General features: G+C 48.0%; 1 protein-coding gene across 1 annotated transcript in view; it reads left to right on the top strand.

Moving 5' to 3' along the window:
• EFHC1 (EF-hand domain containing 1) overlaps positions 1-25,826 on the top strand; it is a 255,895-nt gene that overhangs the window by 106,382 nt on the left and 123,687 nt on the right. The window contains exon 5 of the mRNA XM_085610443.1: positions 24,976-25,168. Coding sequence (XP_085466569.1) covers positions 24,976-25,168 — 193 coding nt within the window. The remainder of the gene's footprint in view (positions 1-24,975; positions 25,169-25,826) is intronic.

Genomic DNA, 25,826 nt, shown 5'->3' with positions numbered 1-25,826 from the left:
CTATGTGGAAAGAGTGTGGAGTCACTTACCGGTTCTCCACCCCTTATCACCCCCAGACCAATGGTCTGGTGGAAAGGTTTAACAAAACCTTGAAGGGTATGATCAGGAGTCTGCCCGAAAGCCCGCGGAGGAAATGGGACGTCCTCCTACCTTGTTTGCTGTTTTCTTACAGGGAGGTACCACAGAAGGGAGTGGGCTTCAGCCCCTTCGAGCTGTTGTACGGACACCCTGTGCGCGGACCTCTCAGCCTGGTGAAGGATGGATGGGAAAGACTCCCAGAAAACTCCCCCCGGATGTGGTGAGCTACATGCTGGCCTTTCGTAGCCAAATGGCTAGGTTGTGGAAGCAAGCTTCTGAAAACCTAGAAGCAAGCCAGACGGTCATGAAGGAATGGTATGACCGTAATGCTCACCCGGTGGAGCTGGAGCCTGGCCAGAAGGTGTGGATGATGGAACCCGGAGAGCTTAGCGCCCTCCAGGATCGCTGGTCAGGCCCCTTTGAGGTGGTTGAGAAGAAGGGCAAAGTCACCTACGTGGTGGACCTCAAGACCCCCCGGCAGCCCCATCGGGTGCTCCATGTCAACCGCCTCAAGCCTCACCAAGAGAGACCCGAGGTCACTTTAATGATGGTGACTGATGGGTCAGAGGAAGAGGAAAGTGAACCTCTTCCTGATCTTTTTGCGTCCCAAGAGAAGGATGGGTCGGTGGAGGGAGTGATCCTCTCACCATCCCTAACTCCCGAACAGCGGAGAGACTGCCGCCAAGTTTTGGAGCAGATTGCTTCCTTGTTCTCGCTTATCCCGGGAAGGACTCATCTGTGTATCCATGATGTGGACACAGGGGACAGCCCACCTGTGAAGTCCAAGTCCTACCGACTGTCGGATAAAGTGAAGGCTAGCATCCATGGAGAAGTCACCAAGATGCTAGAGCTGGGAGTGATTGAGCCTTCAAGCAGTCCCTGGTCCAGTCCGGTGGTACTGGTACCCAAAGCTGCCCCGCCGGGCACTACCCCAGAACTCCGGTTCTGTGTGGATTACAGGGAACTGAACTCTGTGACAAAGACCAATGCTCATCCCATTCCGAGGGTGGATGAGCTCATTGACCGGTTGGGAGCTGCCCAATATCTCAGTACCTTTGACCTTACCTCCGGGTACTGGCAGATCTCCCTGACAGATGGAGCCAAGGAAAGGTCAGCCTTCTCCACACCTGAGGGTCACTACCAGTTCTGTGTGATGCCCTTTGGGCTCAAGAACGCCCCTGCCACGTTCCAGCGGCTGGTGAACCAGGTCCTCTCCGGGATGGAGGCCTTTTCGGTTGCGTACCTGGATGACATCGCTGTCTTCAGCCGCAGTTGGGAGAACCATTTGTGTCACCTTCAGGCTGTCCTTCAGGCTTTGCAGCAGGCGGGTCTGACGATCAAGGCCAGTAAGTGCCAGATCGGGCAGGGGTCGGTAGTCTACCTCGGTCACTTGGTGAGTCGGGGCAAGGTGCAATCCCTCCAGGCCAAGATTGAAACCATCATGGCCTGGGAACCCCTCAAGACTCAGACGGAGGTCCGAGCCTTTCTGGGCCTCACTGGCTACTACCGACGCTTCGTCAAGGGATACGGTACTATCGTGGCCCCCTTGACTGAGCTCACTTCTAAAAAGCACCCTCGACGGGTAATCTGGACCGAGGGGTGTCAACAAGCCTTTGACACCTTGAAAAAGGCAATGTGTGCGGCACCTGTTCTCAGGGCCCCTGACTTCTCCAAGGAGTTCATCGTCCAAACGGATGCGTCGGAGCATGGCATCGGGGCAGTGCTGTCTTAACTCAATGACGAGGGTCCAGACCAACCGGTGGTTTTCCTGTCTAGGAGACTACTCCCCCGGGAACAGAGGTGGAGTGCAATTGAGAGGGAGGCTTTTGCGGTGGTGTGGGCTCTGAAGAAGCTGCGGCCATACCTGTTTGGCTCGCACTTCCTGGTTCAGACCGACCAACGGCCCCTCAGGTGGCTGATGCAAATGAGGGGCGAGAATCCCAAGTTATTGAGGTGGTCCCTCTCCCTACAGGGAATGGACTTTACGGTGGACATCGCCCAGGAGTGGACCACGCCAATGCTGACGGTCTCTCCAGGTATTTCCGCCTTAGTGAAGAGAACTCCCAGGGGATTGGGTAGCTCTCCCCACTTTCAGCTGGGGGGGACGCGTGTTAGACCTGTCAGCCCTTTGGCAGTTCCCTCCTCCTTCTATGTTTTTTTTCCCTCGTCCTCCTCAATTTTTTTCCCTGTCCACTAACTACTTTTTGGTGTTAACGTAGAGGCCCTGGGTGCCCATTTTCACTAATTGAGAATGAGGCGCAAGGTGCTCCTCTAAAATGGAGGGTGGATGAGGTCTCCTCTACAAAATGTTGGCCTAAACTGTCACCTCAGAACCTGGGCCATAGGCTGTCATGGGGGATTCCAGAACCTTCTGGGACACTCTGGCTAGTCAGGGCCCAGGCTATATATAGGGGTGAGGGGCGGCGGCCATTTTAGGTAGAAGGTGTGAGGTGAGGTAGTCAGGAGGCAGGCACCTGAGTGGGGAGGTAGGAGCGCTATAGGAGGGGAATTGACCGTACTTAGGGCCTGCTTTTCCCCCCCCCCCGGTTAACGCTGCCCCCTACCTTGTGACCTAACCCTGCCTGTAGCCTCGGACCCTGGGACCACACCAATCTGATGGGCTCTATGCATGGTCAGGACCCCTGAAGGGAATAGGGGAAGAAAGTTATCATCACTGGCCAAATCATCTACATCCCTGCGGAGGTCCGAAGTCCTGTCAAACCCAGAACTAGTAACTGACCGCTGTTCGTTACTGATTAGGAATGTGACCAGCACCCAGATCCGGGAAGATTGCTGTCCAGATTGACTGCCTCTGAGCGTAGATCCCCCATTAACTTTGGTCACCCCGTGTGAGGCCCCCTCCCCTAAGGAACCACTCACCGCTGCGGCCCGAGGCCGTGGGAACGTCCCTCCTGTCGTGAGGAGCTTGTGAGGAGGACTGGGGCCCCTTCGGGGTAGTGGTAGCTCCTGAGGTGAGGCCAGTTGTGAGGAGGGAGAGCCACCGAAGTTCCTCGGAAGCTGCGCGAGGCCGGAGGCTCAGGAACTCAGAGCACGTGACGGGGGCGAACTTCGAAACGCCGCCCTCGCCGCCACGTAATTTGCCGATCGGGTCGTGTCCCCGCCAGTCGCGCTGTCATAGGCGACCGCGGGCGTGACCTCTCGAAGAGTGAAGGGAGCGGAGCTCCGAACATCAACACCCCCTTCAGCTGTGCTGTGACTGGGTGCAGCGGCCCTCGGCCCGGACATCGCCGGGAGGCCAAAGAACGCTCGTGAGGACCTCCGGAAAGACTGGAGAGTAAGGTAACCCCCCCGGGGGAGGGCGGGAGACCTGAGTGAGGTCCGGAGCACGGCTCTCCCCTGGGGGGGGGGGAAACAAGAGTCAGTACGCCCTGCGATAGACTGCGGGCAGGCACCGGAGTAGGGAAGGGTTGTGAAGAAAGGGGCGAACTGGCCAACTCTGTTTTAGTCTGCAAAATCCCCTGAGTGGAATACGAAGCCCTCAGCCAGGCTCTGAAATTAAATCACCTTAAGTCCGTAAATGCAGCGTTGAAACCCCTGACCTTTGGATCGGATAAAAGGCCTTGTAACTCTCGAATATTGGCAGAGCCACGTCAACGCTAAGTGCGGCCTTGTAATGGTTGACTATATTTGCAGTGCAATGTCCATGTTATGTACAGCATAATATTTATTGATCCTATTTAAAGCAGTGCCCATGCTAAGTGCGGCCTTGTAATGGTTGACTATATTTGCAGTGCAATGTCCATGCTATGTACAGCATAATATTTATTGACCCTTTTCAAACTAATGTCAGTGCCATGTGAGGCTATGTAGTTCTTTACTTAATTTAAAAATGCAAAGTCATTGTTATGTGCGGCACTAAATCGATTGACTCTATTCAAGGTGCTAAGCAATTGCTGTGGGTGGTGAAATGATTAATGACTTACGACGTTAGTGAACTTGCTAAACTGACAAACTAGTACTGGTGAAACATTTTGACCCTACGGGGTTATAAGCCAAATTGATTAATTTGTTCTGAAAGAAAAAGAAGAAGGAACAAGAAATAAGGAAAGATAAAGCTTTTCCACCTTTTCCAGCTTCTTGGTGTAGCGTCATTTTTGGTGGTGGTGCGCTTGAGTGTGAGACGAGTGTGATGCAAACACAACATGTTAACGAGTATAGGCCTTCCCACTTGAGCCAGGCTACCCCCGGATCTTAGGTCCAACAGTCCTATATTCCACTTCAGGAAGGTCTGAACTAACAACAACTTTCTTGAGGCCAGTTACCCCTCCCCAGGAGAAGTTAACAATTGCCACACTATGGGAGGTAGTGGCATTGCTAGCGTTGGTCACTAGGTAGTTCTCACCTAGTATGATCTGTCCAGGGTCCACAAAGGCAGGTGTCACCATGGTGACACTAGCCCCAGTGTCCCTGTAGGCCTGAGCCATTCTTTGGTTGATAAAAGGAGTCTGTCTGTACTTGCCCAGGTTACTGGGGCCTACAGTAGAGGACAAAGCTAGGTCCCCATCACAGATCAGAACAGCCTGAGTAGGTATTCTGACTAGGCCAGAATCCTCCTCAGTTCCCAGGGTTAACCCTTCTACACCCTTTTGCTGGGAACCACCACTTACAGCTGAACTAGGGGGTACAGTTGCCTTAGGGGCAATGGTGGCTGGTGGCTTATCCTTTTTGGTGCACTCACTAAACCAATGTGAGTTGGACTTACAATAGTTGCACCATGGTTTATTTTGGCCATCTTTCTTTTTATCCTTTTTGGGACCACCCTCCCCCTGAGCCTTTTGGGGGCCTGGTGAAGACTTCTGGTCTTTTTGATTCTGATCATTACCCTTCTGGTCTGCCTTTTTCTGATCACCGCCCTGGTTCTGGTTTTTCTGCTTAACTCTAGTCCTGACCCATCTATCTGCCTTCTTTCCCAATTCTTGGGGAGAAGTCAGATCAGAATCAATCAGGTGTTGATGCAGTAGCTGGTTTTGACAGTTGTTAAGGATTTGTTCTCTCATGATCAAATTATACAATCCTGTATAGTCCTTAACCTTACTTCCCACTAGCCAGCCTTCCAGAGCCTTAGTGGCACAATCTACAAAGTCAGTCCAGTCCTGAGTCTGTGTCTTCTGGGTATCCCTGAACAACAACCTGTATTGTTGAGTGGTTAGGCCAAACCCATCAATTAGAGCACTCTTCAGGACAGTGTAATTGTCTGCATCCTCATCACTAACTGTGAGGAGCTTGTCTCTACCTTTCTCAGAGAAGGAGAGCCACAAGATAGCTGCCCACTGACTTTGGGGTACCTGCTGTACTTTGCAAGCCCTCTCCAAAGCAGTTATCCATTTGTGGATGTCATCCCCACACTTGTAGGGAGGGACAATCTTGCTCAGGTTTCTATTATCATAGTGCCTGTCTCTATCCTTAGGGATATTGCTGCCACCAGTGGGTTCTAACCCACTTAACTTTTGCTCTCTAGCCAGAGCAAGCTTCTCCTTGGCAAGGGCAAGTTCTTCCCTCTCAATCCTTAGATTAGCTTCCCTCATTCTGGCTTCATGCTCTTTTCTCTGGGGGGAAGTCATTCCCCTGTGAGAAGAGGCATTAGAGATGCTAGAGACATGGGAGTGGATGGATTCCCTTGAAGGGGATCTGTCTCTCCTGCTTCTCTGGTTAAGCCCACTTGGGGGTCTGTATGGGGGAAGCCCATGCAGACTCCCATGTAAGCTTAGGTTAGCCTGGCTAAGTCTTCTAACTTTGATCTGGCTGTCTACCTCCTCATCTGAAGTCCCATCTGACTCATCTGTAGCGGGTAGACCCTCACCTGTACCTAGGGTACCAACCTGGGAGGCCCTAAGAGCATCATACTCCTCTAGGATCTCTACTAGCTGAATGAGGGTAGGGTTTGCACCCTGTTTTAACTTTCTGGAGGTACACAATTGTCTCATCTCCTGAAAAGTTAGGGTATCATATCTAGAGGGGATCTTTATAAGACCTACCCCTCCTGAGAGAGAATCTACTTGATCTCCTCCCAGAGACATGATCTAGTGAGGGTGTGGTGTGTGCACCTACCTACACTAGTTGTATCTACTAAACCTCTCTAGTAGTTGTAGTCAGGGTGTGCTAGGCCCTTCAACCTACAACAACTAAGTCCAGTAGGACTTAAGTATTTATCATCTATGGTATATGTACCTAAACAATATCTGTGTGATCTTTCAATTTAGTATCTCAAGATTACAATGGTATTACAACAGCAAGCTCAGATCCCAACCGCTGCTCACCAATGTGAGAAGTTGGCCTGATGTATGATGTCACTAGTTCTAGTGTACACCTTATATCAGTCCAAACAACCCTTATGGTGATTGGTTGTAAAGTCAACCTTATAGACCAGCTATCCTAGTGGTAGCATGGACAAGAGCAGTCTTAGGCTAAACTCTGAATGGCATGTGAAGCCAGCTGTGATACCAAATATAATCCCTTGAATACCAAATGAAAGGACACCACAACAGATATATATATAAAATAAAGTGTATTTATTCTAGTCAAACCCTCAGCACTCTTTATGAGATTCGAGGTAAGTACAACACAGTCTTATTCAAGCATACATTAAGTCACACAGGTAAGTAATACAGTTAGGCCCTAGGGGCCACGCAAACCATATACTAAAGAAGTGGTATAAGGACCACTGTCACGGAAATAGAATAGGCCTAGGCCTAGGGAATCGCTGGGGCTACACTACACTACCCAAGGTTAGGAAGTGGGAGGCCCATGGGATTCAGGTGCAGAGTGGAAACACTCACGCGTAATGCGTATAATCGATAGAAATAGTACAGTTCTGAAATAAACAGTTTTAGGACACTTCTGGTGCAGCTAGAAAGTCGAGACTCGGAAACTAGACCCTAGGACAGTCAATACCCTTGTGAGCACCGAAGTACCCAAGTTACCTAGCCCACGGGCTGCGGGTGCATAGGTGTGAACTTGCGTTGGGTTTCGTCGTGGACTTCTATGGATGCCTGAAGGAAAGTTGCTGACAGGCAGTCAGTGCAGAGTGTCCGGTGGATCCCAAGGCCGGGATCAAGAAGGAAGGATACCTGCAAGCAGAAGGGACAGAGTCAGGGTCACTAGCCAGTGACCACGTGGAACCAGGAAGGAACCAGGCGATGTCGGGAGATTGCAGGTGAAGAGGTGAAGCTTGTCGCAGCAGCCACGGGTACCAGGAGACGTCGAGGATGACCAGGACCAGGAGGCGAGCTGTCCCACGAAGGCTCTTGCTGTCGGCGGCGTCGAAGTCGAACTAGGACTCACCAAGCCTTGGCAAGCGGAACCCACGAAGAATGGAGGACTTGCTTCTGGTGCAGACCAGGAAGGTCTGGGGTGCTTCTCTTTTGCAGAGGAGCGGGAGCCAGTCTGGAGGAGCCAAACCAGCAGTGAAGATTCGAAGGTGTGTCGTCGCAAAGGCCGCTAGCCAACGGGCAAGCAACCGGACAGACGCGGCAAGCAGGAAAATGCAGAAGGGCCCCACGCAGGACTCGTGGAGTGTGGGGGGCTGATCTTCGGTGCAGATGGTGCTTGGGGCTTCTCAATCCCCAGTGCACAACTTCGAGGGGGCCTCAGAAGCTGTGCTGGAAGATACTCGCCACTTTTCCCAGGTAGCCGGTCCCACGTCTCTCGTCGCCTCCATGGATCTCAGCTCGGCTGTGGATGTGGATCAGGGTCGGAGAAGTCTGGAAGTCAAGGCTCTGGTCAGGCTCTGCAGTCGGTCCCTCGTAGAACTTCAGCAAAGCAAAGGGTAAGTCTCTTGATGGTGCCTGTTTGCATAGGGTAGCCACTCCTTGGCCACAAGGGAGATTCTTCAGTCTTCTTCTTTCATCGAATGTCGAAGGTCCAGAGCTTCTGTTCAAGTTGCAGGTTCAGGATAATCTAATCTCCTGGGGCCCAGCTACCACTCTTATACTAATCTGGGGGGCTGGGTTGCCTGCTAGGTCACGCCTTATGGGTGGGACCTGGGAGGGGGGGGTGGTTACACCCCCTTCCCTTTGTCCAGGTTCGCACCAGGACTGGGGCTGGTGTGCCCCAGCACCGGTTTGAACTGGACTATGCATAGGACACCTTGTGTGCCCCAGGCAGTGTCTCGTTTCATTCATCCCTCCCTGCCCCAATACACTAAGGCCTGTCTGGGGTGGTGCTCGCACCTCCCAAGGCAGGAAACCTATTGTCCAAGCCTCCCGTGCTGGGATCACTCCCAGCAGCAGGAGGTCAGACTTGTGTCGTGGCAGCAGCATCCATTTTGTGATGCTGGGGCTCTGGTTAACTTTAACCGGGTAAGTAGGTTTCAACATGTCTTCTCCCTCTAGAAGGGAGGGATAATATCCTCATCCCCAGAAATGGGATGGGGGTATTATTCCAAAGTGTTAGACACCTTACACGACATGTTTTGATAAAGCCAAACCATAGTTACCATAACCGTTTAAGATTATAAGGCACTTTAAGAGTATATGGTAGGCTATATCATAGAACAGCTGTACGGACATGGCTACGAAAGCTGCAGACAGGCTCAGCTCATGCTAGAGCACCATGTCACATGTTACCAAGCACTCTGCCTCCAGGATTGTTAAGGCCTGCCATAGGAGTGGCTGCTAGGTACACATGTGTCTATATATAAGATAGGTATAGGAATACTACACCTAAGAAAGGGGTGATTACACGACCTTGCCCCAGCTGAGTGATCAGCCAGTTGTGTCATAATGGATGGCCAGGCCAGGGGTGGCATAATACATGCTGCAGCCCCTGGCAGGCCTAGGGTACACCTATGCCCTGGGTACCTAAGGTACACTGTACAGGGGCAAATAAGGTGATCCTATCCAAATGGGTTATGCACCTAAAGTACATAGTATTAATTTAGAGAGAGAACAGCAGGGCTGTGGGTCTGATTAGCAGGCCCACAGCCACATCTCAGTCGAAAACCAGTAAAGCAAAAGCAAAAAGTGGCGGTGAACAGAGAAAGCAGACCCTACTCTCCTACAACCTCCTCATTAGTTCTAAAGATATAGCGAAGATTCGTCAAATGGCGCCCAAGAAATTGGCAAAAGAAAAAATGCTTTTCCTATAGAAACAAGGTCCTAACTATAACTACCTACTGGTGACCGCGCCAGTATGTCTTATATATATATCATATGGTTTATCAGTACCAGTGTTTACAGGCATGGATGTTCTAGCAAAGAATATCCAAAAGAATCTTGCTTCTGATCCACTTAGGGTGGAGAGCAAAATTATGAAACTAAGAGCTTTTTCAAAGTTGTTTACCAGAACCAACTTTTGAAAACTTTTCATCCTGAGGAAAGCCCTAGAAAAACCAAAAGAATGAAGAATTGGAGAAGAAAGGGCCCAAATTGACATCAATCCCATAAATAGTAGTTTCTGATTATGCATTCCCTGGTATTGCAGACTAGCTCATTATATCTGTTCCACTGCAGAATCCATCATTTATTCTGGTTCAGATGAGACATTTGAGTCTTATCCATTCTTCTCACTGCTTTAAATGGCCAACATTTTTTTTATAGTAGTTGACGTTTGTACACCAAACCCTCATTTCTCACTGGAAGACCTTTGCTGGACACATTCTGACGGCACCAGACTGGATCCATAATATTTTTATGCATAGCCCCCGACCCCTGTGAGGCGGCATCATGCAGCTCTGCATCCACCTCTTTCCGCCCCTGAAGTGACAGTCGGTGCCACATAAAAGCATCACAGCTTCAGACTGATGTTGTTTCCTTTCTTGCCACACCTTCGTACGCAGATCTTGAACTACATTGAACACAGCAAAATACTTCTAATCTGCAGATATGTTGTCATGAGTGATTGAGAAATGGGAAATCAACTCAGACTGCTGCCTTCTACCACGGCTGCTACGATCTCCGTTCGCAACCATGAGACCGGCACTGGTGATCTGGTGTTGCTGAGCAGCATTGGATGGATAGCAATGACCGAGATAGAATACAGAGCTCCGTAAGCCTCCCTTGCTGTTTCCATCGAACACCAACCACAAACAAGCAACACAAAGTAAGACTAATGCACCAGCCATCTAGCTTCACCTCTGAAATACAACTGACGAGCCACTGTAACCTCAGAGCCCACACACAGCTTAAAATGGCGCTGTGGAGCGGAGTTTTATAACTTGAGTGGTCTATAAGCAATCCCTGATGCCAAGGAAAGCCTAACTGAACTCTTTCCCAGTGCCACCCTAAAATCAATATAAAGCCTTGTGACAGTAACTTTTAACCTACGGGTTGTGCTACCTGATATACACTGTTTGTAACGCATGATTTTGACTTACTTGAACTCCTAACTGCAAAAGTGTTGACTCACTGCAAGTGCACGACTGCTCACTGAGCTAACTATATCTGAGATAATACTCCTCGTCTGGCGGAATACCGAGCCATTTGTCCATGACCTTGACACTCTGTGATTCAGCATCACAAGACTCTCCACCCATTTTATATCCGTCGACAGGGCGAAGATAGACCTGTCAGTCCAATCAGGACCCGAATTCCAATACTCCACTGCCTTCTGGCAGAGTCCCCAACCTATAACTGAATGTTTGCTGAATCTCTTGGTACTCATTGGCGTAACTCAGGCGGTGCCGGGGGGCTCCCTGAGCTGCAGGGGGCTCCCTCAGCACAGTTCTCTGGCTCAAGAGCTCCTGATTAAATCCAGAGCGGCGGCTCATCTATGAACCATGCAGGTGGGACCTCTCAAGTTTCGTTATGCCACTTCAGGTATTCACATAGTAAAGTAAAAATTTCAGCAAACCGGTAAGCAGAATGCCAACATTTAAACTTGCTGACACCTGCTGTCAGACCAAAAACTCCATACAAGCTGTTTAAAAAAAAATAAGAACAAAATAGAACTATCTAACACAGAAAATCTGTGCCTACCCTAGTCCACCGTAAACTGCATCACCTCCACCAAACAAAATGGCAGAAAAGAAATCTAAATGCCAATCTAAAAGGAGTCGAAGCAGACCCACCTAACCCTGACTCACCAGTCAAATCGAATAATGACATTAACTCCACAATGGAGATGAGTTTAATGAAACTCGCAGACGTCCATGATCTAGCTAAATCTACAAAGGACAACATGGATGCAATGTAAAATTAGCTATGTGCCATGCACTCTGACATCAAACAAATCAACACAAGGATTGCTGAGACAGAAAGCAGACTCAACAGCCTAGAAGACTCTGAAATTAAGTCACACAAAAATGTCCAGCCCCTAAATTACATGACCAAAGCTTTAACCTGAGAACTGGCAGCAATGGAAGATGAGAACAGAAGGGGGAACCTCCGCGTCTTTGGCATCCGCAAAGGGGAGGAGGACACAGCCAGGTCCTGCATTCAATTCCTAGAAAAAGGTTCTTTCAAAACAAAGTTGTAACATTCGAAAAGGGCCTGGAGTTTGAAAGAGCACACTGTGTTCCTATAACATCCCAATCAGACCTTCCCACGCACAATTACATTTAAACCGCTGCGGTACAAACATCTGGAAAGAATTATTACATACATGAAGAAACATAATCACATACTATGAAAAGGAAACAGCTCTGAGCTGCCAATTCTCATTTGCAGGACCAGCAAAATGCATAGTGACTATACAAGGTTCAACACACATCTTCAGTGATCATTAGTCCTTCTCAAAATTCCTGGACGACAAAAAAGACTCCATTATGGACACTTCGACACATTAGGCTGGTCCCTCTAGAAGTTGCTCCCGAAAGCTTGCCGTAATGCTCTGTGTGCCGAGACCTAAGAACTACACAAGACTAAGGGCCTGGATGCCTCTCCTATATGTCCCTCATGTTCATACTCATGAACGTTATGTTATGTTATGTTAAAGGACTTTTATATAGCGCAGATTCACCAACTGGTCTCTTCGCGCTTTGGAGAGGAAGATAGCGTCCTAGTACCGTGCAATAACATAAGAAAAAGTGAGGTGTTATTCTAATGAATCTCTAAACAGGATAGTTTTAAGAAGTTTCCTGAATTTCAAAAGAACGGGCTCCTTGCGCAGGTGTTCCGGCAGGTTATTCCAGAGATGTGGAAGAAGAGTCGAACAAGCCCTGCCCCCCTTGGAGGTGAGTTTAAACGGAGGGGGGACTAAAAGACCCGCCTCCGAGGACCGCAGAATATGTCTCGGGGCATATATATTTGAAAGCGCTCCTTAATGTATGCAGGGGCCTGGCCGTATAGGGCTTTATGAGTGATGCAGAGGCCTTTGAAGATGGCTCTTTGCTTCATCGGCAGCCAGTGCAGTTTGGTAAGGAGGTCAGAGGCATGCGCCCTTCTGGGCAGGCCAAAAATCAGACGGGCTGCATCATTCTGCACCACCTGCAATTTCCTGATCAAGTTTAAGGGCAGGCCAATGTACAAGGCGTTGCCATAATCCAGCCTTGAGATAATGGTAGCAGACACAATCATCTGCAATGAGGTCGTAGACAGGAGGGGCACAAGTTTACGTAATTGCCTCAGGAGGCCAATGCATGTCCCAACGTACTTCTACTAATACAGGCTTAGGATGATTAATAACCATTTACTATATGAGACCACCTTTGATTTACATGTCATCCCCAGTCTAAACATGACCACATAATCAATTAAGAAGGATTGCCTCAAGAATGTTTGTCTCACTCCGTTAGCCTAATAGTTAGTCTTTATTAAGTCTACTGCTTGCTGGTTAATATTGCTCTGTTGACATACTCGAAACTTACCTAATGTATGTTTCTCCAGTATTGGGGTGTCTTTCATAGATTCACATGCTTGAATATTCCCCGTCGTCGGAGTGGGAGTCCCACGGTAAATAATATAGCAATATATACAGCCATAATATATATATATATATATATATACATATACATAAGTAATCATATAAAAACAGAGATATAAGTAAGTAATAACATCAAGAATGTCCCTATATGAAATTTCCATAGAGATACATGGAAAGAGAAAAAAGACATTCGTAGTCTATCTCTGTCATTATGTTAGTCCAAACTACGGCCAATCAGGCGCCAGCTCCTCTCTAGAACCTTCTCCTCAGAGCTTCTCACCTCAGATTTTCTACCGCACGTCGTGTGACAGGGAGTCTCCCTGAGCTCTGCTCAGTTTTTGTCAGTCAGAATGTCTTCAAGTAAGAAATCTTCGTTTAGACCATGTTCTTCGTGTGGAAAGCTGCGTTTATTTTCTGAGGACCCACACAGTAAGTGTATTTACTGTTTGTACCCAGATCATGAAGTGGCAAAATGTAAAATTTGTAGAACTTTTTCTACAAAGACTTTAAAGGACAGAGAAGGCCGTCTCTTAATTTGGCTTCAGAGACTGAAGGATAAAGATGACCCAGTGTCTGACATGGAAAGTCTTCTTTCTGGCCGTTCTCAGACAGCCTCTAAGCGCAGTAGTGTGCAGGAGTTACCATCTCCTTTCCTCAAGAAAAAGAAACTGTCAGCTGCCACTTCTGCAGTCTCACCTACTGTTTTGTCGCCTTCGGGACATTGTTCTCAGGCTGTAGAGGCGTCTTTTTCCCAGTCCTCTGGAAAAAGACTGTCCGCCTCGTCGACGATGCTGCCGACGACGAGATCTGCTGTATCTGGATCGTCGACGATGACTCTGACGACGACATCGGCTGCTTCGTCGTCGACGAGTGTTCTGTCGACGTTATCCTCGTCGACGGTGACCATCAGTACTTCAAGGGCGGTGACATCTATTTTGCCCATTACATAGTCGTCGACGAAGAAGGTAAAGGTACCGTCGACGCAACCCGTGTCATCGACGAAGGCGTCCTCGATTTCGTCGACGTCCACTTCGTCGATGAAGAAGAAGAAGATCCCGTCGACGGTGGCTTCGTCGACTAAAGCCTCGTCGGCGACAGCTCCGTCGACGGCGGCTCCGTCGACGGCGGCTCCGTCGACGTCGGTTTCGTTGGCACAGATTCCGCCGACGTTTATTCCGTCGACCAGCGTTCCATTATCAACAGCTCCGTCGACGGGGCCTTCGCTGAAGACGTCCACAGTGCATACCATGCAGCACTCGACGGCAGGTTCTTTCATTAGAATAAAGGTGAACAAGATATCGTCTGCCCAAAGGTCAAGGAGGGAACAGCTACCTCATGCAACTTCAGCCTCGCTTTCATCATTCACTGAGGTTCCTTTGGCACCATTACCAACTGGTTCTAGCCTCGATAGGCAGGAAGAGATTACTCCTGTAGGGGATACGCAGCCTCCCTCCCCTTTATTTGCTACGGATTCTGATCAGGAGTCCGAGGGTTTACCGGAGTCCTTTGGAACGGCGCAAAGCCCATCCGACTTGATAATTAAATGCCAGGATGACAGCAGTGAGGGTGAAGACCCAGTTTACATACAGCAAGTGCCTGTTAAACATGCAACGGCGACTCTTCCATTGTCGCTCATAACTAATCTCCAACGCATGTTGGACGACTACAATCACCGCTTTCCTCTATCTCCACAGCGTTCTGAGGTCCCATTAACTCCTGTGGTTCCAACAACTATACCACCGATACCAAATGTAAATCCGTTACCTCTGCTACCGTCTGCACCACCAAGACAGGTCCCAGGGAGAGTGTTGCCTCACTATGAGCCTCCGCAGGAAGTCCCTCAAGAAACAGAAGAGGGTGAAATCCCGGATGATAGTGGGGATGTGGATAACGATGACGATGATATGGCGGAGTGGGACGATTACCAAGCACAAACTCCATCCCCCTCTCAGGTAGTAACAGGGGATTCACCTCCAGTGGACATAGCGAATTTTCACCAACTAATGGAGAGGGCGGCGCAACGTTTTAAACTAACAACGGAGCGCAGAGAGGAAGATTGCTTCCTGTATGATTTTAAGAGTCAACCTTTTAAACAGACTCATGCTATTCCTATTGTGGAATTTATTTGGGAAGAAGGCAAGAAGTTGATGCAAACACCGAATACCTTGCCGGCACAGGTGCCTAGATTAGAGAAGAAATATAAGGCACCTATAGGAACCCCAGCATGCCTCACGGGACAGGCTAAACCTGAGTCAGTCGTTACGCAGGCAGCGCAACGTAAGGCAAAGAATCCGACATCGACTGTCACCGCACCACCGGATCGTGACGGACGTCGAATGGATGCCATAGGGCGTAAGTTCTCTTCAATGGCCTCTACTGTGGTTAGAGCAGCTAATGCCTTGGCCATCTTGGGTCGCTATGACCGACAAGTGTGGGCTGATATTTCAGATGTGCTGCAAGAGTTGCCGGAGCCATCTAAGGCAGAAGCAATGAAGTTGCTTCAAGAGGGAGAAGCAGCATCGGCGGAGATAATTGATTGTGCAGTAGACATCGCCTGCACGGGGTTCCGTCAGCTTGCCGGAGCAGCTGCTCTACGCAGGCAAGGATGGTTAAGATCAACATCCTTTCGACAGGAGGTACAGTCCATGATCCTTAACATGGCTTACGACGGCGAGGCGTTATTTGGAAGTCACGTTGATGAGGCACTCCAGTCCATAAAGAAGGATACTGAAACAGCTAGATCCTTAGGAAACCTACAATTTCAAAGGCAGAATTTTCGTGGTGCACACGGACGCGGCACCTCCTCCAATTTTCGAAGGGGTAATAATCAATACAGACCCTATAATCAAGGATCCAACCGATATTCCAATGGCCAGCAACAGCAGTCTTCACGACAGCAGGCCTCCAAGTCGTATAGAGGGAAATCCTCATACAGAGGAAACACATCTAAAAGACAGTGACTTTTTCCGGACATGCAGGGTTGGAGGTCGAATCTCTCTGTTCTTTTCTCAATGGTCCTCCATCACAAGGGACCGTTGGGTTTTGGACATTGTGAAAAAAGGACACGCCTTAGAGTTCACCAAATTCCCTCCTCCCACACCACCCTCCGGACCACCACCTGCTCACATGAAAGAACTTTTGCATCAAGTTCGACTTCTAAAGCAGAAGGGAGCTGTAGAATTGGTGCCAGTATCTCAACGGGGAAAGGGTTTTTATTCCCGATTCTTTCTGATCACAAAGAAGAACGGAGAGTGGAGGCCCATGCTCGATCTAAGGGCACTAAACAAATACCTAAAGAGCCAATCCTTTCGTATGATGACGCTAGTAGACATCTTGCGTCTACTCTCGCAGGAAGATTTCATGGCAACTATAGATCTCCAGGATGCCTATTTTCATATTCCGATATTACAAAGGCATCGCAAGTTCCTGCGCTTTCGAGTGGGTCAACACGATTACCAATTCAAAGTGTTACCGTTTGGTCTGCGCTCGGCCCCTCGTGTGTTCACGAAGGTACTAGCTCCAGTAATAGCGTTTCTGCGAATTCAGGGAGTGCAAATTTTTCCATATCTGGACGATTTTCTCCTGAAATCTCAGTCAAGCATTCACTTAAGACAGCACATACTTCTATGCCAGAACGTGTTTCGCTCATTAGGTCTGTCCATCAATGCAGCGAAATCCCAACCTCATCCTCAGCAAAGGGATTTTCTGGGAGCAACTCTGGAAACGGTATCAGCAAGAGCGTTTCTTTCCCAAGAGCGTCTGCAAAAGATTCTATGGCTGGTCGCGTTGATCAAGTCAAAAGAGTCAGTTTCTGTGAGGTTGTTAAAATCGTTTCTGGGGATGGCATCATCCTCCATTGCCTTAATTCCCCATTGCAGGCTGAGAACACGTCCTATTCAGGAAGCACTGGATGTTCAGTGGCGTCAAGTAACGGGCTCTTTCCACGACATGGTACGTGTCACAGATCAAATGAGGTCAGCACTCGCATGGTGGGCAAATCCAGCCAACTTGACAGAAGGCACGTCTTTTCTGTTGGTGCCGCCGGACTGGACAATCACAACAGACGCCTCATTAGAGGGATGGGGCGCACATTTGGAGGATCTCTCGGTAAAAGGGAGATGGTCAACACACCAAAGAACTTGGCACATCAACAGGTTGGAGTTGATGGCGATTTATCTCGCTCTAAAGTCCTTTCTGCCTTTGATCCAAGGGGAATCAGTGCTAATACAGACAGACAACACAACCTGTATGCACTATGTGAACAAACAGGGCGGAACAAAATCCCCAAGTCTGTCCAGGTTACCTCAAAGAATTTGGGACTGGTCTCTCAGTCATCAAATCATGATTACAGCAGTACACCTGCCAGGAGTATCCAATGTCCTAGCGGATTCCCTGAGCAGGTCCTCCTCGTCGACCCACGAGTGGGAATTACACCAACCCACTCTAGAGAGGATATTCCAACTATGGGGTCGTCCGCAACTGGATCTTTTTGCTACGCCGCAGAACCGGAAATGCCGGAATTATGCAAGCTGGCATCCCCACAAGGAGTCGCTGGGGAATGCCCTTTTGATAAACTGGTGCAATCTATTTGCGTACGCCTTTCCTCCAATTCCCCTCATACCTCGGGTCCTTTGGAAGATGAAGAGACAGCCTTGCCACCTGATTCTAATAGCCCCACGCTGGCCCCGACAAGCGTGGTTCTCAGAACTTCTCCTGCTGTCCCAATGTCAACCAATCCTACTGCAACATCGGACAGATCTGCTCACAATGAGCGAATGGAGAATTTGCCATCCGAATCCCTCCTCACTGAGCTTATCGGCCTGGAACCTGAACACCATGAGTTCGCCCATCTAGACATCCCGCAGGATTGTAGGGATATTTTGGCCCAAGCAAGAGCACCCTCAACAATCAGGACGTACAAGTTCAAATGGAAAAGATTCTGCCACTGGTGTGCTTCTAACGGAGTCCACCCGATACACTCCACGGCACACCAATTACTACCTTTCTTCTTGCACCTAGCTAATTCGGGACTGTCTCATGCAACCCTACGGGTTTTCCTAGCAGCAATTTCCCGTTTCCGGCAGGATGGATCAAATTCCCTTTGTTCCTCAAGAATAATCCGTCAATTTTTTAAGGGTTTGTTTCGGAAGTTCCCGCCAATTCGTCGCCCTCCTCCGTTGTGGCATCTTAACGTTGTGTTGGCGCAATTGATGAGACCTCCGTTCGAGCCCATTCACAAGGCCGACTTAAAATATCTAACTTGGAAGGTCGCACTACTTCTGGCATTAACGTCTTCACGTCGTGTCAGTGACATTCATGCTTTTACCGTCAAACCTCCGTTCCTGCAGTTCAAACCGGATGCTGTAGTGTTACGCACCAATCCATCATTCCTACCCAAGGTGCCTACTGATTTTCATATTAATGAACCAGTAATATTAAAGACCTTCTTTGCCAACCCTCAGACACCGGCAGAGCTAAGATTGCACTCTTTGGACGTGAAGCGATGCCTAAAATTCTACATCAGTAGGACAAGTTCGTTTCGAAAATCCGATCAACTTTTTATAGCATATGGACGTTGTCATAAAGGACGTCAGGTTACTAAGCCAACCATTGCACGATGGATTTCGGCAGCTATTGCTTTCTGCCACCAAAGGGCAAACAAACCCCTACAGTCTTCAGTGAGAGTGCACTCCACTAGGGCAGTATCATCATCTACTGCCTTATTTGCTGGAGTACCTTTGCAACACATCTGCAGAGCAGCTACGTGGTCGACCAGACACACGTTTACTAAGCACTACTGCTTGGCAACTTTAAGCGAAGAGGACGCTGCAGTAGGACAGGCAGTGCTACGCAATCTTTTTAAATAAGGTGAGCCTCTTCCTCCCGCCTCCATATTGTTTCCATTTATAATTGACATATGATGCATTTATACAATTACAGTTATTCAGTACTGTCATATGCATGGGAAGATTGATTGTCATTATAATTTCAAGGCTCTGTGATCATGGAAACAATGATGATTGTTACTGCTAGCTATTCTATATTCAAGCATGTGAATCTATGAAAGACACCCCAATTCTGGAGAAGAACAATTGTTACTTACCTGTAAACAGGTGGTTCTCCAGTATTGGTGTCTTTCATAGATTCACATGCGACCCTCCCTCCTCCCTTCAGAGGCTCTCTTCTCCTCATACACTCTAAGGTCACTTTGGTGCTACGAAAATCTGAGGTGAGAAGCTCTGAGGAGAAGGTTCTAGAGAGGAGCTGGCGCCTGATTGGCCGTAGTTTGGACTAACATAATGACAGAGATAGACTACGAATGTCTTTTTTCTCTTTCCATGTATCTCTATGGAAATTTCATATAGGGACATTCTTGATGTTATTACTTACTTATATCTCTGTTTTTATATGATTACTTATGTATATGTATATATATATATATATATATTATGGCTGTATATATTGCTATAATATTTACCGGTGGACTCCCACTCCGACGACGGGGAATATTCAAGCATGTGAATCTATGAAAGACACCAATACTGGAGAACCACCTGTTTACAGGTAAGTAACAATTGTTCTTAGTCAACAGACATTTCTCATGTTTCTCGTCAATCACATTACAGGTGCATATGTAAACAGGTTGTGGGTATTACAAAATGTCAAAATGTCATATATTGCTATATTATTGTTATAGAGGAGGTTTTTCTCCTCTTGCCATTCCTAGTGGATACTTTGGGGGTGGGTGAGAGGGTGGAAGGGGACTTAACAGAATGGGTCTGGATATCTACACTTCTCGTTCGTAGTCTTTTTTTTCAATTTCGTACCTCTAGCTTTTTCTTTTTGCCTTTTCTTTCCTCTTTTTATTTATGTCAATACTAAGGAATGACAATATGATCACCTAAATAGATATTTTTCTATACTACCTACACTTACAAGAAGGTACTTTATTCTGGATCAGGACGCAGTCCCATTATGTAGATGTAGACAAGGAGGTCCACTTTGTTCCTCTTTTTCTACTCTTCCAAATACCTCACCACCCTACAACACAGATGAATGGGTTCTATTACTTATTACACTCACTTGCCCGTCTACAACCTTCTGGACAAAGCATGAGTTCCTAAACAGGAACCACACAAGTGTTAAAATTAATCATGCGTAACCCAAAGCAGAATATTAAGATAATTTCACTTAATGGGATGGGGATCAACTAACCGGTTAAGAAAAAGAAAATCGTTTACTACTTATACAAACTCAAAGGAGATATAGTTCTCAAAACGATTACTCACACATCACATCAATGTGAAAACAATGCTTCGCTAAGGTAGCATGCTCAGATAGCTTGGGGAAGAAAAATGGTGTCTTGACCCTAATAATTAAGAACTCTGATATAAATATGATTTCCAACCTAACAGATAAACATGGAAAATGGATTATATCCAAACCTGCCAAAAATAATAATGAGTTCTATGTGGTCAATGTATATGCCCCTACTGCAGATGAACCATCCTTTTGGGATGACCTATTGTCGCAACTAAAAAGGATCCCTGAATCCTCCTCCATCATTCTTGCAAGTGACTTCAATCTACCATTAGACCCAGCATTAGATAAGAACTCACAGTTCCCTTATCGCCTGAATAAAAGCTCCAAAGCACTTAAAAAATCTATGCATGGGATTCAGTCTCATAGATGCATGTAGAATCCAAAACCCAGATGAACGCAACTATACGTTTTACTCCTGCCCACACAACCCATATTGACTACTGTTAGAACCCGTAGTCTCTAATTGGCAATGGTATGCACCTTTGTCAAGTAGGGACCCTTCGTCTACGTCAGGGCAAGGGATTTACACGCTGTAGATAACACCTGCTCACCCCCTTGGTACCTTGGCACGAGCAGGCAGGCTTATTTCAGAGGCAGTGTGTTAAGCATTTGTGAACACATACAGTAATATAGATGAACCACTACAAACGGACACCACACCGGAATGTATCAAAAATAAGTAAGCTTTATATAATTAACACAAGACCTTAACGGCAAAGTATTCCACAGTACGAATATGCTTTACGGTTAGTCGAAAATAGGCTTTAGCTTCAAGTATCTCTTGCCACAGATAACCCCAACCGGAGTTATCGCTTCAACGCACAAAATAGTTCTCGGGGTACAGCCGGCCTGCGAGGAGTGCAGAGTCGGGCCCGACGTCACAACTAGACTCTCTCGGGACAGTACCTCCAGAAAAACAGACAAAGGTTCTTCTCGGCGTCAGGGAGCTGTGATGTGCGTGTGGCATGTAGTAGTGTTGGTTCCTTACTTCAGGAGAAAGCGATGCTGCGGGGCCTAAGATGCGGATGCAGGCAGGGGGTGGCTTCGGTCCTTACCGGAGAGGAGGTGACGTTACGGCAGTGCCGGCACCACAGTTCGTTGCTGATGTCATTGAGTCAGTGAAATGTTGGTTCACTCTTGACGATGGTCAGCTCCACCCAGATGGCGATCACGGAGCCGGTGCAGCACAGCAGCAGGCGTTGGTCTACGGGGCGAGTCGGAGCGGCGCTCACGGTCTCGTTGCAGAAAGCGGCGTCGTTGGCTGGCTTGAGTTGCAGAGTTTCTCTGTAGCAGCTGAAACCGCAGTTCCAGCCCTCACTCAAACAGAAGAGGTGAAGTCGTTGGTATCCTGCGTCTTCAAACAGGAGGCTAGCTCGACTCTAGCCCTTGGAGAATATTCAGCAAGATGATAAGTTTCTTCCTTGGTCCTTTCTACCTCTCCTTGTCACGAGAGACACCACCACAGGCCAACCCACTACAGCGCTCTGGCAGAGGGGCAGTACAACTCCTGCGGTCTCCGGGTGCTCTTCCTCGGCAGAGGGTCGTCTTGTTCGTTCCCAAAGTGATCCTAAAGTTCTGGGGTCAGGGCCCCAATATTTATACTCATACATCCCTTTGTCCTCGAGGGCAGAGGGTCCTGTACCCAGACCAAACCAGTTTTGGGTGCCTTCTCCTTTGTCGGGCGGGCTAGGGTCTTCAGACGCTGCACAGGAAGTGGCGCCAGCACCGGGGGAGAGGGCCCTGCTCCATTCAGACCCAGGTGCCTGCTCATGCCACCATTTTCGCAACGATCGGCCTACTGCCATCGCGCCCTACCTCCTGGGGTCCCCCCAGCCCTGTCACTCACAAACCCAGACATACACTACACACTCTAGCTGAAGCAGGCTGGATGGTTAGGCAAGAAAATACCGTCTTTCTAAAAGATGTATTTTCAAACACAGAATGTTAAAATCATCTTTCCTAAAAGACGCATCTTTCCATTCTGGGTTCAGGCATACTAAACTCGACTCTCTACCTGGTTCCCTGAGCCGGTTAGGATTATAGGATGCTATAATCCGCAGGTGCATGCAGCCAATAATTTATCGGCGCCAGGTGTTCTGCCCAATAATAGGCTTCCATATCTGGCAAGGAAATCCCACCATTGTATTGGTTCCTCTGGAGCGTATCTAGGGCTATCCTAGGTTGTTTCCCTAGCCACAGTAGAGATCGTAGTTCCGCATTTATGACTTTAGACGTCTGTCTGGGGAGAGGGAAATACTCATTCTGTAGGGCATACAAGAAGCGGGGCAACGTGATCATCTTGAACATTGCCGCCCGGCCTAAGATCGTGAGGGGAAGGGCCTTCCATCTAAGGGCGTCGTCCGCAAAATTCCTGATCACTCGTTGGATATTCCTATCGTAAGAGACCTGGCGGTCTGTTGTCAGATAGATCCCCAGATATGTGAATCCCGTCCGTGTAACCTGGAGGGTCGCAGGCAGGGGGGGCCACTCCCCTTCTCCACTTGGGCTGTAGAGGACCGATTTATGCCAATTGATCGTATATCCCGAGACGGAACCATACCTAGCTAGGAACTCAAACAGCACGGGGATCGTAGTGGCCGATTGAGTGACATAGAGGAGAATATCGTCCGCATATAACTACATTTTTTCTTCCCAGGTGTCGGCCTGTGAGATGCGGAATACCCGTATCCCGTTCGTTTGCCGGACCACACAAGCCACCACTAATAGTGAGGGCGAAGAGTAGTGGGGAGAGGGGGCATCCCTGCCGGGTCCCCCGTCTGACCGGGAAATCCTCGGACAGGATCCCATTGGCTTTCACCCTAGCCCTGGGGTCAGCATAAAGCAGTCTGACCCATTTCCGGAATTTGGGGCCTATCCCGAATTTGACTAGCGCCGCCTCCAAAAAGGGCCAATGGACAGCATCAAACGCTTTTTCAGCGTCTAGAGAGAGGAACATATGCGGTTCCTCCCGTCCTTTCACCTCCATGAGCCAATTATGCGTTTGTCTTAAATTTAGCCTAGTCGCACTGTCCGGCAAAAAGCCTGTTTGATCCTGGTGGACCAGGTCTGAGATAACTCGACGTAGACGCTGGGCCATGACCGTCGCTAGGATCTTAACCTCCACATTTAGGAGGGAGATTGGTCTATAAGACGCGCAGTCCTCCGGAGGCCTGCCCTGCTTGAATATTGGTATGATCATGGCCCTCCGCAGGTCCGTTGGAAGGAGACTCTCCTGGGCCGCATCTTGGAACAGCGTTAGAAGGTGGGGCGTCAACAGGTCCACCCCTTTTTTTTAAAATTCCGTCGGGAGTCCATTCGGGCCTGGGGACTTTCCCGGCCGGAGCCTAGCTATTGCTTCTCGGAGTTCGGCGGTCGAGATGTCGATTTCAAGGGCGTCCTTGTTCTCATCTGTTAAGACTGGGATCCGGACTGTAGATAGGTACGCCAAGATAGCACCTGACCTTCCTAATTCTCTGGCTTCATAGAAGTCCCGATAGTAGGAGGCAAACGTCTGGGCGATCTGAACATCACCAGTCTGCATCTGTCCTTGGCCATCCACCACTCCCTCAACCCATCTAATATCCTGTGCTTTATGACTTAGCCAGGCCAATAATTTGTGCCTTAAATATTGTTTACTCAGAAATGTGACTATATACAGACAAGCACTGACTTTGCCTTAATTGCTTTTATGTACTGTCTTTTTGTTTGCATTTTATACAATACTCAATAAAAACTATTTGACATTAAAAAAAGGGCATAGGCAAAAGCCATAAATCTGTTCCAAACTTAGGATAACTCCTAGGAGATTTGATTTCTAATGATGTAGGTACTCAAAGTAAATTTAAAGAGTAGACCAGGAAATGTACAGTATTGGTAGATTTCCTAATGTTTTCCATTGCATAAAATTTCAGCATGCACAATTTTCTTAGTGGAAAAGTTCTGCATGTGTAAAGGAAATGCAGACATCAAGTAGCACCAAGAAACAGTCATATTCACACTCATAACCCTCAACTTAACAGTTAGCAATTTATCCTCCGGGTGCAGTACTCACATTTCTAAGTGCAACTTAGGAATGTCAAGTTTAAGGAATTCTGATTCTTTTAGTTCAGTATGTGGAATTTATGTTGCATAAAGACTTTTGTGAATTGGTCTAACTGTGTTTAGTTATTTCAGGCTACTAATTAGTCCAGCACTAGCCCAATGAACAATAATTAGGCATGTAGACAGATATCACTAGGCATTCATAAGACATCATATAATTGTCTAGCCTGGCTCAATCTACCTCACTTGTTCTGCGTCACTGACACACATAAGTGATTTGATTGTAGCTCCCCTCCGACCCTCACTCATGAAACCCAACAATTTTCATAAGGTCACACTGTAAATGTTCACCCAAACAGTCCTGCATAACAGGCTGGGTAGTCTGCTACCATACTGTCCAAGGGCCTGATTACAATCTTGGCAGACAGCGTTACTCTGTCACAAACATAATGGTTATCCCGTCTGCAAAAATTACAATTCCATTATGTCCTATGGAACTCGTAATACGGCGGACGGGATGTCCTTCACGTTTATGATGGAGTATCCCATTCGCCAAGATCGTAATCCGGCCCCAAGACAGTTGTGTGTGGCTGCACCAGAGATATGAAGCACTTTACAAATGTTACAGTTGAGTACAACAATATATATATTATGGCAGACATACTTACTTCCTTGACTAGTTTTACTTCAATACACTCAATGCTTCCTTTAAAGGTACTTCGCTTTTATGCCATTTGGGATGACACAGACGCTTTGTATGGAGAGGAGCTTCCAGTAATCATTCACTACTACCTCTGCGATGACACAGTGGAAATTCGTGAGGTTCACGAGCGGAATGATGGACGAGACCCTTTCCCTGTACTGTTGAAGCGTCAGCACTTACCCAAGTGTCTTAAAGATCTAAAAGGTGAGTGAGTTTACTTCTCAAATAAATATTTAATATTTTTGTTAAAGTTCTGCATAAGCAAACATAAGTCTTGGTATAGTGCAAAAAAGTGTAACATTCTTTTGATGCAAAAATATCCAGCAAGGATTAAAAATAAAGCAAGGCTCCTGACATTTCAACTGACGAGAGCTTCACCCTCAGTCAGCTGCAGGGGCGGCTCCTCCGCAATGGTGGAGGAGCGTCGCCTCTCTAGCGCCGAGCCAGCAGGTGAAAAATAAAATAATCTCCTGAATCGTTTTATTTTTCATTTGTCAGCTCTGAGCCAGCTCCTTCAGGGCAGGGCCGAGGCATGGGAGGGGGAGGAGGAGTGCTATGTGCACTCTCTAAGTGCCCATATGTGTTTGACCGGCCGTCTCAAGCTGACCAAACACACACACGCACTTAGGTTTCTCGCAGCCGGGCTGGAGAACCCCACAGACTTCCTGGTCTAAGCTGAGCATCTTTTCAGCCCGCTCAGACCAATCTCCACGCTGCTCTCATGCCATGAGAGCAGCGTGGGGTTTGCACAGGGAGTCTGTCCCAGTGTATGCTGGTAGCCTGGGACGGGATGAGAACTCGAAGGCGCGACACGGGAGGCAGCCGCAGCTCCAGGTAAGTGTTTTTATTTATTATTAAACTC

Source organism: Triturus cristatus, chromosome 6, assembly GCF_964204655.1.
Source record: "Triturus cristatus chromosome 6, aTriCri1.1, whole genome shotgun sequence".
Lineage (NCBI taxonomy): Eukaryota > Metazoa > Chordata > Amphibia > Caudata > Salamandridae > Triturus > Triturus cristatus.
Note: the sequence above shows the minus strand (reverse complement) of the source record. Positions and strands in the feature narration are given on the sequence as shown.